The sequence below is a fragment of the Ochotona curzoniae genome, unplaced genomic scaffold (genome assembly GCF_017591425.1).
Source record: "Ochotona curzoniae isolate NIBS_2020 unplaced genomic scaffold, NIBS_Ocur_1.0 scaffold_1852, whole genome shotgun sequence".
NCBI lineage: Eukaryota > Metazoa > Chordata > Mammalia > Lagomorpha > Ochotonidae > Ochotona > Ochotona curzoniae.
In genome coordinates this window covers 2,514,094-2,527,664 of record NW_024467087.1, presented here as the reverse complement: position 1 = coordinate 2,527,664, position 13,571 = coordinate 2,514,094, and the positions used below count along the sequence as shown (strand labels likewise).

Genomic DNA, 13,571 nt, shown 5'->3' with positions numbered 1-13,571 from the left:
CATTGAAGTGCCTTCTCTCTGACACTCTCATGATGCCACAGATGCATGGATACTCGGGACTGCCCCACCCTTTTAGCCTTGATGGAGTGAGGTGTGAAGGGAGAGCTACGAAAGGAAGGAGCACCAGAAAACAAGAAGGATCATCCCAGGGTTAGAGAAAAAAGTCGGTTGGAGAGTGCGGAGTGGGGAACAATTTACTGTGTGCACAGGCATCTCTGCTGCGCATGCTCACCTCTCGCTCCCTGCCCTCTGACCACAAACTCCCAGGGTTAATGCGAAACGCCTGATGTTATGTTATGAGACCATATTCTGCTGAGCAATAGGCATGGGAATACCATCGAAACACATAGAAGTCTTCCACATGTTGGCCTTCACAGGTGGAAGTTTTCTGTTCATTCCAGAAGTAGTGATTTGCAGTAACCTTTGTTGAAATCACTACTTAGGTTTGATACTGCAACCAGACCGCTGTTCAGTAAACCCATTAACCGTGTGGAAAATGCTCATGACAGAGATAGAGTGTGATGGTGTGGAATACTGAGGTTTCTGGAAAACTATTGTTAGTGATAGCTACTCATAACATCCCTTGACATAGAAAGGGCTGGAATGATCATATACATTTTGCAAGTGAAAAAACAGATTCAGAAGTGCAAGTGCTTTGACAGTTCTGTAAGTGGAAGAGTTGGCAATGGAATCCAAATTTCTACTTTTTGTATAGTGACTTTCCACCATAGCCTGTTGCCTGTCATCAAATGAAATGGGAGTGCATTCTTTCACATTGTAACACCTTTTAGCACCATTATTTGTGCTAGGGCTTCCTCAGTGATGAGATCAATGTGTTAGGATCACATACAATAAGAACACAAAGTAAGTCTTTAAAAAGCAAATAGATATTATAAATTAATGCAAAATAATGTAAATGTCTAGCCTCTGATGTATATTTTGAGGTTCAAACAGAGCTGTAATTCCAACTTGTGGTTGACTTAATGCTTAGTGAATTACACTGTCATTTCCTTTTAATTTGCCTGTTTCTTTAGCATGTTTTATAGTATGGTACATGTATTTGGAAACTGAGATTGTCTTCTCACATCCTGTCACTTCAACAGAGAAATTTTATTCTTGTGTGTTTTGTAGAATAACCCTTATACCTTAAAGGCATATATTATTGTAAATAATTCACTTTGAAACTTTTCTTCAAAGCTTCTTAGTATAATAATAATTCCTTATTTACATTCCTAAAACAAAGTCCAACTACACAATTCATGAGCTTTCGTCATCTAGGAGCTTCTCCCTGAATACTTCTATCTGACTAGTGCTGTAGGGATGTCAGAATGATCACAGCTTAATTTCCAAAGAAATCCTTTCAGCATAGCTATTTTCAATCAATAGCTAAGCAACATAGAAAAATTAACTTGAATGAGTTATTTTCCTATGATGGCTAAATAAAAAGATCTATGTTTCAAAGAATCATGAATGTGCTCTTCCTGGTCAGAGAAAAAAGAACTAGATCTAATTGACAGCTACAAGGCATGGAGCAAAGAGGGTGTTTTCAAAAGGCATGTTCCAGAATAAAAACTAGGCTAAGCAATGTCACTTTCTCAGCTCCCATCTTTTGCCAGTGGCATGCTCATCGTGTCACTTCCAACATGCTTTAAAAGGATACCACTTGAAAACAGCATCTGCTTGTGATGACTCAAGTCTTCTAAGAAACAGTTGTTCAGGTTTTTTTTTAAGGGTTTATTTATTTTTATTGGAAAGTCAGATTTATATAGTGAAGGAGAGACAGAGAAGCTTTCCAAGTACCTGCAGCGGCCAGAACTGTGCCAATCTGAAGCTAAGAACCTGGATCCAGGAGCCTCTTCCGGGTCTCCCAAACGGGTGCAGGGTCCCAAGCTTTGGGCCGTCCTCAACTGCTTTCCCGGGCCACAACCAGGGAGCTGGATGGGAAGCGATGCTGCTGGGATATGAACCAGTGGCCATATGGGACCCTAAGTGTGCAAAGCAAGGGCTTTAGCCAGTAGGCTACCGCACCTTGCACATTTGTTTGGGTTTTAATGGATTGAAAAAAAAGTAAATTCATGTGATTTCCACAGTGGCATGTTTTTGTTTCACTACAGTAGCTTTTCCCAAAACAGCAAGGTATGAGGGATACAAGTGATAAAATGTGAGAGTGACAGGGGCACAGAGATGAGTGCATGTGCCGACAGACCACATACCCCTAGTGATGGCCAGCCTGCCGCTCTTTGCTAGCACCGTTCCTTGCTTCCTGAGTGATGTTAACACCACTACATTGGCTTGCACACGGATAGGATTTCATATCATAGATACATAAAAGAGGTGAGTTGAGAAAGCCACTTATTTGTTTTCTAATTTTCACTTATTACCTCAGTTTCCAGCTTTCTTAGTAACACATTCCAAAAGTCAACCTCACACACGGTGGGAAATGATTTTGACCAATCAATCCCAAGTGGCTAATCACTCACTAGTGGGTTTAATAAATGAGAAAGACTTGAGTTTCCAACACTAACATGTAAGCTTAGAAAGTGTCTCACTTATTTTTTAATTGCTTTTACTTAATTGAGTTGCTGTGCACAGAGGGGATCGGTGCGCTGAGTGATACTGGTCACGGAAAATGTGAAGTCCAGTGTTTGTGTATTCTCTCTGTTCAAAGTGCAGTGTAACTTATGACAGTGTTCTCTTCTCCTCTTAAGCCTTTACTCATCTCTACAACTCACAAATATAGACCAGGGCCCTAACGAATGGTTTTAAGAATGTCTGAACAACCCAAGGGTTGTCAAATGGCTGCTTCAATTTTCTACTCATTAAATGTTATTCCTATAGCGTTAAACAATCTAGGAGAGTACAGGTTTGGTTCTGATTACATAATTATTCCACAGAAGTATGAAAAAAAATCATCCTTAAAACCCTCCAGGTGCTTAAACAGTTTGATAGAATGTAGCCATTCTGCCATCAGCGCCCCCAGCTGTGTTGCTTAGCAACATTTTAATTCCAGAAGAATGGAAGGAGATGAAATCCCTGTGGAGAGGGAAACAGAAGTGAGAGGGCTGTTGACAGATGATCTCAGTTGTTCCTTCTCATATACTGTGACAATCACGAGCTCCTTTCATGAATGAGAAATGGACTGTACACAGATCAATGAACTCGGCAATAAACTAGAACCAGGCTCCACGTCTAAGGTGACACAGGCCGAGAGACCCAGAGAGTTCCTCATTTTGATGATTTGGTGTGTATTTTCTTAAAAGTTATATGGGAGGAAATTAATCTCAGCATTGGGTCATTTATTGCCCTTTTGTGATTTCTGTTAACAAACATGATTTGGGATATTTTGGCCTTTGTTTCACAGCACAACTATGGTCTGGTGTCACTAGTAATGCCAGAGTGGAGAGTTCCTCACTACAGATTGCAAAATCCAGGGCGTTATTGCAAACATTCTCCCTACCTCACATTACAACTGAATAGGGCCAACATGGGGTAAGGTTAGAGTCAAAGTGGGGAAAGAGGACCTAGTTCTGCTCCTAAAAGCCCACTTGCGTCACTTCGGATGAACCTGGCAAGCAGCTCAAACAATACGTGCTGTATTTGAAAGCTGCACTTAGACAGGTAAACATGTTCCCAAGGAGAGGAAAGTTGCTTGCTGAGACTCCAGTCTGCTTATCTGCAGCAGCCTGCTTCAGTTAGCTTCCTGTGTTTCCGAAGAGCATTTTATATTACTTGCTGTCTTGGTAGCTAGTTGAAAGATTATGCCTGCTAATATTGCTAATTGCATTTTTTTCCTTTTGTTTACAGGCTGTTGAAAAGGCAAAACCTAAGAGTAACCCCGTGAAGTAAGTTATTGTTTTTATTAGTAGCAAATTTTCATTTTAATGGACTCCATGAACGTGTAAAACTAAGGTCATAAAAGAGACTTTGGATTTTAAATCAATATGTATTGATGACAATTTATATATATTTAAGAAAACCACCAAGCAAGAATAATGCTCTCCTATGAGCAGGGACTAAGCTGTATTTTTTTCATGTCCCTGATGAGGAAATGCCACAAGTTGTAACAAGGATACATAAATTAATACATTCTATCAGTGATTAACTGCCAAGTTCTATTATAACCGTATTTAATACATAATATTTCAAGCTTTTAGACTGTGCACATGCTAAAAGGATTCCATTTTTAATTGCAAACTTTGGACCTATGACAGGGATGTAAATGGCTGAAACTGTGCCAAGTGATTTCTAGCCACGTGGGAAGTTTAGCACCTTGGCACCAAGGAATCAAACTTCTGTTAATGAAAAGCTCATAAAATCTATTCAGCAAAAAAAATTCTTAGCTGACATAGAGACTCTTAAATTATAAACAAGCTGAACAGCACTCTTAAATATAATACTCCTTAGAAATGCTGCCTCTTTTAGAAGGGAGTTTTAAATTAAGAATTGTCTTGTCATCTGGTGTGTGATATGTTATTGTAGTGTTCCATTGCACACTGGGCCTGCCAGCCAGGTGACCAAGGGAGAACCTGCTCTTTCTCTGGGTTTTAATAGGTCTGGAAATCTCTACACATCTCTAAATGTTCCGTTTATATTTGCCAACTTTCATTATAGTTGATATCAGGTACAGAAATGAGCAGTGCGTTGATTTTAATAGTTTCTGGGAAAACAGAACACCTAATGCCAATGACAAGAAGGCCATGTGTGTTTTGTAAAAGGATTAACTTTTCCAGGGCACTAGGATAGAACTTATCATACCAGTAAACCCATGCTGCCGTGGATCTTCCGAAATACACTGTGCACATGGTTTTTGAACATTGTTTTGCTTAGGCCACAGCATATTCCCTATCAGGCTCTGATCGCCTCTAGAGAGGGATCTGTAATCTGGAGATGTATTTTGTTGTAGCTTTTCTGAGGATATTCAGTTGCAGTGGAAACCTTCTCTGCAGCCTGATTTCTGTCTGAATGCCCTAAAGGCTCCTCGACTATAAGCCTGTGGCTGACAAGTCCCAAAAATTAGAGGGTACTGCTAATGAGGCCAGGGCTAAAGCTTTAGTCCCTGAGTGGACCATTAGTGATTTTCCCACAGTCTTCCCGCATTCTTCCCTTCAAGTTTGCCTGCATATAGATGTATGTCCTAGGCCACAAGGGATGGGGTGAGGGCTGCGAAAGTGATGGGGCGAACGTCTCTGGGTTTGTCATCGAGGACAGGCCATAGCTTCATGTCTGCATATAAAGCAGAGCTGCTTGGCTATGTATGTGCTCTGGTATCCAGAAGGTGGGCCTGTTTTCTCTTTGCTCCTTGTAAGGATTTGCCCCTACAGATGTTTTTTTAACGTGTTCTTCATTCACTGTGCAGATTCTAACATCAAGAACTTTTAGGAATGTTTCCCAGGGTCAAAAGACTATGGAGCTTTTTAATTTTTAAATATATTGGAAATTACGCCTCCTGATAAACCTAAGTCATGATGACCAGTATATGTTTAAAATTTTCTACTAATTATATAAGATGATGTTCTCAGTATCAGTTTGAATATCCTGTTTCATTTGGGCTCCTGACACCAGATTCACTTGGCCAACCTCAGCTACACCGACACTTATGTCTCTTCCATGAAATCAGCTCAGACATGGAACGTCTGAGCCTGGTTGTGAAAAGAATAGGCTTGGAGTTTGAGGTTGTTAGTTTCTTCTACTGCTTCATGATACACAGAGGCCGTGTCTGATGTCTGCCAGAGAATTTCAGTTACATGCAATATACAGGGACCCCAAATAGAGTAAAACCCCCAGCCAATGTTTCCCAAATGAATGAACACAGAACAAACTAGACATATGTAAGAAAATATCCCTTTCAGAAATTTGGCTGGGAGGCTCATCAAGGATAGTGACTGCACTCTGAGTGTCACTAGTTAGGAGTTCCCTTTTGTTGTAATGCCCTGAATCATCCAGTCCTTTTGTTCTGGACTCATATAACATGTAAAAGTCCGCATATCGTTCTGGCTTATTCCAGCTGCATTATCTCTGACAAGTTCTTTTTTGATATTTTATGTAAGAATTACCATTTGATTGCTGCCTGGTGGCGATAAAATGGGAGTGGAGGCAGTTTTTATGGAAAGCCAAAGTCCTGTAGCATCACATAGCACTTTTATGTAGTCCTTTGGTATAGAGTTTGGCAAATGATTGGATAAAAAGAAAACAAAAGAATATGATTTCATGGTGTGTGTAAATTACATGATATTCAAATTTCAGTATCTAAAATGAAGTGCATTGGAACACACTCTCATTCATTTCTCCATTGTCACCAGCTGCTTTTGTTCATGCAGTGGTAAGGTTGAGTAGTTGCTACAGAAACTGAGTGTAACATACAAAGTCTCACACACGTTTACCTGTGGCTTTTTACAGAGGACATTTTCTGACTCCGTACTAACTTATCAAGTACAAAAGGATCGTAGCTTTTCCTTGGTATTGAATTTTTAAACTATTAATGTTTTTTTTTCTCCTTTGGACCTTAAAAAAGATAAGCAGATAATTACTGAGTCTTTAATGGATGTTTAGAACATTGTGGGATTATAGTACCACCTAGTTCTCATTTAGTGCAAATTGACACAACCTGCACTCACTAACATTTTTAAATTGTATGAATATAAGTGCCATAGACAGAGCAGTGATGCCACACAACCGAATCTAGAGTGTACAACAAGCCTTTCAGGTTGTGTACAGATGAGCATGTTATAAAGTGCCTATGGATTTCTTAAAACAGAGAGAGAGTGAGAGAGGAAGGAAGGAAGGAAGGAAGAGAGGAAGGGAGGGAGGGAGGGAAGAGAGAGTAAGAAAGAAAGGAAAAGAAAGAGAAAGAAAAGAGAGAAAAAGAAAATAGAGAAAGAAAGAAAGTAGAGAAAGAAAGAAGAGGAAGAAAGGAAAGAGAAGGAAAGTTTTCAAGTACAAAATTCTTCCTTGTTTATGTACTTTAGCAACATGAAACAACGTGGAGGCTCTCTCACAAATCAGAACCAGAATCCACTCTGCTAGTAAATTATAGTTTCATAGGAACTGATCAATCTTTTAACTATGATGGTTTCATCACTTCAGATGGAAAATAGCCACAAAGATTTTCCTGACCTTCATGTTTGGACATTATTCACTTATTCCTCCAATGAGTGTTTAGTTAGGATATACAACATTCAGGAAAGTATGACAGATGCTGAGGGAACTAAAAATAAATCTGATGTAGACCTTACTCCCAAGGAGTTTAGAGTCAAGTAGGAGAGAGAAAATCGCTTCTCAAAGAAATACATGTAAGATAGATATTTGCTGAGTAAGGAATGAGGTGCCAGGGAAGGTCTTAGGCAATAAGTAAAGTGTTTCTCTTCAATACCAGCAGAGATACAGGGGTCACAGTGGTTGATAAGATTTTTGTACCAGGACTCTAGGACTGCTTTATCTGAGCTTCTGAGGCTGAAGGAGGACCTGGAGAAGTGAGAAACCCAGGCTGCCTAATGGTGTGCAGGCAGCAAAACGTCATGTTGGAAACAACGGCTGAGAAGGAATGGTGGCTTAGATCCCTCAGAGCTTATCCATATGAAGGTGGTTTGCTTGCTGGAATCAAAAAGCATTGAAGAACACAATCTTTTTGTCGAATGTGAATAATCAATTAATCTGCTAATTATTAAATGCTAAACAGTTCAAAGACCCAAATTCCAGTCTCAAGTCTAATAATAGCTAGTAGTGTGAAATTGGACATGCCCCTTCCTTGTAGCAGGCCTCAGCTACATCACTTAAAAAGTCCTTTCACATCTTTCAAAATGCTGAAGATTTAAAGCCTACTTTTCTATAATGCTGAGTTTGAACATTATTTGAACATTTGTTATAAGTTTTGCACATATGTGTGCGCATCTCTGTTTTCCTCTACACATATATACACACACTCGCACATAATGCTTTTCTCCTTCTCTTTTGTCTGTGAAATGAAGTGCCACAAGTTTTACCGTTAGAGGTTCAGGGAGAGCTGTTTGGTAGAAGAAAAGCATGTCTCCATGGACATTGCATAAAGATTTTGAAATGATCCCTTCTGACCAAATGTAACTTTGTAGTTGGATCCTCTCTCTTGTGACACTCTGGGACCCACTCACAGGACAGAAATGCAGAATATCATTAGTCACCACATTGATTCGGAATGAGAAAGCAGTTGGTTCTGAACTATTTTGCCAAGCATTAGTCTTGCAAGATTCTGCACTTTAGAGAAGGCTCTAGCACTGAAGACATTTGGCATACACTCTCACTTCCCCTTTCTGGAGTATCACTGTGTACATTCACATCATACTTGTGTAACCTCAAAAATAATTGTGGAAAAAAATCTATTTTGTTTTGTCTTACCCAAGATTACCCAAATATGTTTGACCGAAGAGCATCTTTATCCAGCAGAGTACATGTGTCATTAAACATGGAATTGGATGTTCAAGTCCACATGGAATCTTTGCTTCTCTATGTAGTTTTTTTTCTATGAAGTTTTGAAAACCTAGTTTCTCCATAACTCACATCCATGCTTTAATGAGAATATTTGAAATAAACGTATCATCTTAAAAGGCAACCATAGGGCTTCAGCCTGCCGCCACCAACTTGTGCTGGGAGGAGCCTAGGGGGAGTTCGGGCATGGGGCTTGGGTAAAGGGAGCCCTTGGCAGCATGGCGGCTGCTGAGGATACCTGAGCCAGGTTGGACTCAATGCTTGGGGCTCTGGCCATGGCCACCACTGCCATGCAGTGAGCAAGTCCTGGGCTTTGGGCAACAAGCATGCCAAGTAGCATCAGGTCCACCTGCTGGCTGCATGGCGGCAAGTTCTAGGGATTTTAGGGTATGTAATTGCTGCCTAGGGACATCCATGGATAAGGCCAGTATGTATGTAGGTAAGAGAGGAATCCTGTGTGACTCCCAGCAATGGGGTCACTGAACTTGCAGGCAAGCATGGGGACTGAGACCCAGTGGTTTGGAGGGGAGAGTCCATAAGATCTGTATGGGTAGGACCAGCCCACATGGGAGTCCTGAGATGGGCTGTTAGTGCAGAACGTCATTGAACACCACACACCACCCCACACAAAAGCTATGGCTGGGAGCCTGTCTGGCAGGGCTAGATCCCCACTACCTGACTGAGTGTCTGAACAGGGGATGGATCATATTAGGCAGGGTCACGTACTAACCAGTAGGTGAGAGAACTAGAGTCGGGGGTAGATTCTGTCGGGAATAAATGGGTCAACCCCTGTGGAAGTACAAGTCCCGCTGCTTAGCTTGAGTTGGGGTGGTGATAGGCTGAGCTAGGTGTGACCGTGGAACCCGCCGACACTCATGGGTGCTGGAACTGGAAACAGTCTGAGCAGGTTCAGGCTGCAGCACCCACACACACATCCAGGCCTGGCCACAACATCCTCCAGCTCATACAAAGGCCAAGATGGAGTGGCAGGCTATGCCGGGCAAGGGCCTAGCATCTGCTGGAGCATGTGAACTCTGGGTCAAGGAGCGGGCTGAGTGAGAGACCCTGGGAATTTGAGGAACCTATTAGGAGTAACAGTTCCTGCTAGTGAGCACATGTTCCAGGCCTGGGTGTTGGGCAGCCTGAGCAGGGTAACTCCAACTGTTGGCTAATGTGCGGGCTAGTTTTGCAGGGGGGTGGACCAGGCAGGGCTGAGCCAACCTTCCTTCACTGGCAAGAGCAGAAACCAGGCTGGAGCACAGGTCAAGTTCAGCTAGGCTGTCACACCTACCAGTTTGCATGAACCTGGAATTGGAGCAAACAGAGCAGGGCCAGGTTTGAGCACCAGCTAGAGAGGTGGGACTTGGGGTAGGCTGGGTCAGGCCAGGCTACAGCATCTAAGGCAAAGGCCAAGACAGGTGAGGGGCTAGGCCAAGCTGAGTCAGAGCAACCACTACCACATACAAGATCTATAGCTGGGAACCGACCTGGTTGGGGATCTAAGGGGGTGCCCTGCCTGGGTTGTGCTTTTCACTGGTAAGCACTGGGCTGGAATAGGAGCCACATTCTTGTCTTGACATGGCTGCAACATACCTTGGCACAAGTGTGGACCTGGGCTGAGTGCGCCAGATTTGGCTAGACCCCAACACTCACTGACACTCATGAGGACCAGGGTAGGTGTAGGACGGGCTAGGCTAGGTTTTTGCCCCTGCTGAGCTGGGTGTGAGCTGTGTCTACATGTGAACCAGGCTAGACTGGACTGTAACACCCAACAGTAATAACCAGAATGGGTTGAAGGCTGTTCAGAAAATGCCATTGTGCCTGCTAGGTCAGGAAGTGGACTGAGTAGGGCTGGTCCATGTACCCACCCGTGTGTGTGCAATATATGGCATTAGGAGAGGTTCTAATGGTGGAGCCTGGGTAACTCCTCTGTCAGAACATAGTCCATGCAGGTGAGCACAAGAACCACGACAGGGAGCTGCTCAGGCCAGGCCAAGAAACAGTACCCAGCAGCATACATTTGGCGCAGGTCAGGTATGAACCAGGCAAGACCAGTTCACATCACCAGCTGGTAAATCTGATCACCAGAATGAGGTGTGGATTGGGCTGGGTTCGGTCGCAACACACACCAGTATATATGAAGGCTTGGACTGGGTGCTGGCCTGGCTGGGCTAGGCTGTAGCTCACACCACCCTGAGCTGGAATTGGGGATGGGCCAGGCCAGGCTACAGCACCCACAGGCAAAATCTGAGGTGAGGCAGGCATGCCAGACTGGGCCGCAGCACCCAACCAGCACACACAAGACCCAGGGGTGAGGGGGCAAAGCTGGTAGGGAGAATGTGGAGGGCTCCCCTGCTGGATCATCACTCCCACTAAAGAGTGTGAGTTGGGATGGGGGCAGACCAGACACAGCAGAGCTACAACACCTGCTGGCCTCATGTGAGCTGAACCAGGGAAAAACCAGGCTGTGCTGACTGTTCATACTGGTGGTTGGTTGGACTCTCCCACTTATCAGCTAGTAGATGCTAGCACAGGGGGCTAATTCTGTCCAGCCAAACTGCAAAAACATTTGGAGAGTGCATGATCTGGGAGTGGGAGTGGGCCCAGTAGGGAAACAGTGGGTACCTCCCTCTGGGGTTGCCATTCCCACTGATGAACATGAGAACCAGGACTGGGGCAAGTGTGGCTAGACAGAGAGTGGCACCCATCAGCAGGTGTATTGACTGGATAGTGTGGCTGGTTGAGTTGAACTAGGCTTCAATGCCCATTGACATGCATGAGAGCTGAATGGGATGTGGGACAGACTGGACCAGTCTGCTGTACATACCGGCAAGCATGTGAACCAGGGCGGGAAGGGGAGGTGGAGGCTGGTGGGGGTCATTGGGAGTCTCCCCAACTAGGCTGCAGCTCCCACTGGTTTACATGGCCAAGTGTGTGGTAGGCAGGATTGGGATGGGTTCCAATACCCATTGACTTGTGTAGAAGACCAGGCTGGAGGCAGAACTGACCCAGCAATTGCCACCACCAGCATATGCAAAGGCTGATAGGGACAACAGACTGTGCCAGACCCTGTACTGGCAAGCACACCCAAAAATTTGATCTGGGATCGCTTCAGACAAAGTTTCTTTGAGGTTCCCCCCAGTCGTACTACCAGACTCAGAACCCCAACCACGAAGAGAATTGCAGGTTCCATGGTCTGACAGTGGAGTCCAAGTATCAAAACTGAGCCTCCTCAGTGCCTTAGATGGAGCAGTGGACAGCATAGCCAGGTGCACATGGAGTATATGGTAGTACATTGGAGCCTGCAGAGGAACCAGGTACCATAACAGAGAACAGAACAAATTGATCAACTAGCCCAGCCAAGTGTTGATAGTGAAAATCTGGGCAAGTGGAGAGGCTAAGGTGGACTATGTCAGCCAGTGGATTCTGAAGAGATTTCATTGTGGTTGGAATGGAGAGCAATTCAGAACAGCAGTTCAAAACAGCAATTCAGGACAACTGAACAGTGGAAACCACTTGCACAGGGCCCTCGGAGATGCCTCACATCGGGGATCTGGGATGGGTGGGAGGCTGGGTGAGGCTTTTTCCCTTCCCCAGATATAGGAAAGAAAAAGAGAATGTGGAAACAATGGTCTTACCCACATTCCTGTAGCCCTTGACCCTTTGAGCCCTTATCAACTATGTAAAGATTATCAAAAAAAAAAAATTTTTTTAAAGGCAACTGTCGAAAAGAAAAGAAAGAAATCCTCCTCCAAAATATTATGGTATAATATCTCCCTTGTCTCTTGTCACTTTTCTACATTGAGAATGTCATAAAACTCAATCCTCAACGACAGGGACATCTGAATCCTCTGAATGACTCAATGCTAAAGTTCACTTGTCCTAGTGGATTTCATAGGAGAAGCAGATTTGGTGTCAAGTCCACTCATTTCAGGAGAGTAAGGCATTCACACCTGTGTGATGGCCTTTGCCTTGCCAAGATTCTAGCCAATCCCTAATCAGCTCCAGCCACATTTAGGGCAGTTAATGAAAAGATAAGCCATAACATTTCTCTAAAGATCATAAAGTAATTTGGGCTGTTTATGTCGTACAGATAATGGTAGTACAGTGCGTGAGTTTGCAGGAATCTTCCTCACTAGTGCAACTTGCACAAATACCCAGATACCCACCTTTTCCTGGTCACTTAGGTTGTAGCAGACAGTCTCTGATGCAAAAAACTGAGAATCAAAAAGCAGACTGCTTAGAACCTTCCATTTTTCAAAAACTATTTTGCAAAAAAATGGTTTTCAGAAACATACTGTCATCTTCAAGTTTGTGGTTGCTATTTAAAAAGATATTATCAAACTTTATTAAACAGCTTATTTTCTCAAAGCAAAATATCAAGTGTATATCATGCTAGTGATTCATCAAATATGCACAAATTTTAACAATTATGTTTACTTTGATTATATTATTTTGATGTATTAATAAGAAAAAATGTTCAAAACAGACTGTATTAATTGCCTGGCTATCATAACTCACTTTTGCAAGAGCTTTGTGAGAACCTTCTCTCACTCAGTGAGAAGTTAACACCTACAAAGCATGAGAATGCAACAGAAAGCATTCATTTGTTGGTGAATCTGGGGGATCTCAAACTGGCAAATGTAGAATCAGTGGTTTTCAAAGGAAATTAACACACACTTTCTAAACAACAGTATTTATAAAATACAACCATATCCTAGTGTTAGTTGCTAACTCTATACTTCATAGTATTTTCTACTTAGACAAGAATAGACAATCATGTTTCATTTGTTCACACAAGTGAATTCAGTTTTTGGTACATAAGAATTACATTGATACTTTTAACATTGGCATTCAGTAACTTTCAGAAAACTGCCAAGAACTTAGAAGCCTGTGGCTAATCTTGTGGAAATTCAAGGAAGGCATACGTGTTTGTTCTTTTACAGTTAAATGTGTGCCTACTGTGTGAAAGACTCAGTTGATACAGAGATAGGTAAGATAATACCTATGCCTGAACACTCTTCACACATTGGTAGGGCAACTAGAGAATTATTCCACTGCAGCAAAGACAGGTTCTGTGCCTGAATGCGTGCCACATCTTGCAGGGGCACAGC

At 42.9% G+C, this 13,571-nt stretch overlaps 1 protein-coding gene across 4 annotated transcripts in view; it reads left to right on the top strand.

Annotated features, from left to right (window-relative positions):
• AFF2 (AF4/FMR2 family member 2) overlaps positions 1-13,571 on the top strand; it is a 462,047-nt gene that overhangs the window by 361,383 nt on the left and 87,093 nt on the right. For all 4 annotated transcript variants that reach the window (XM_040999786.1, XM_040999784.1, XM_040999785.1 and 1 more), the window contains one exon: positions 3,805-3,842. In XM_040999786.1, coding sequence (XP_040855720.1) covers positions 3,805-3,842 — 38 coding nt within the window. The remainder of the gene's footprint in view (positions 1-3,804; positions 3,843-13,571) is intronic.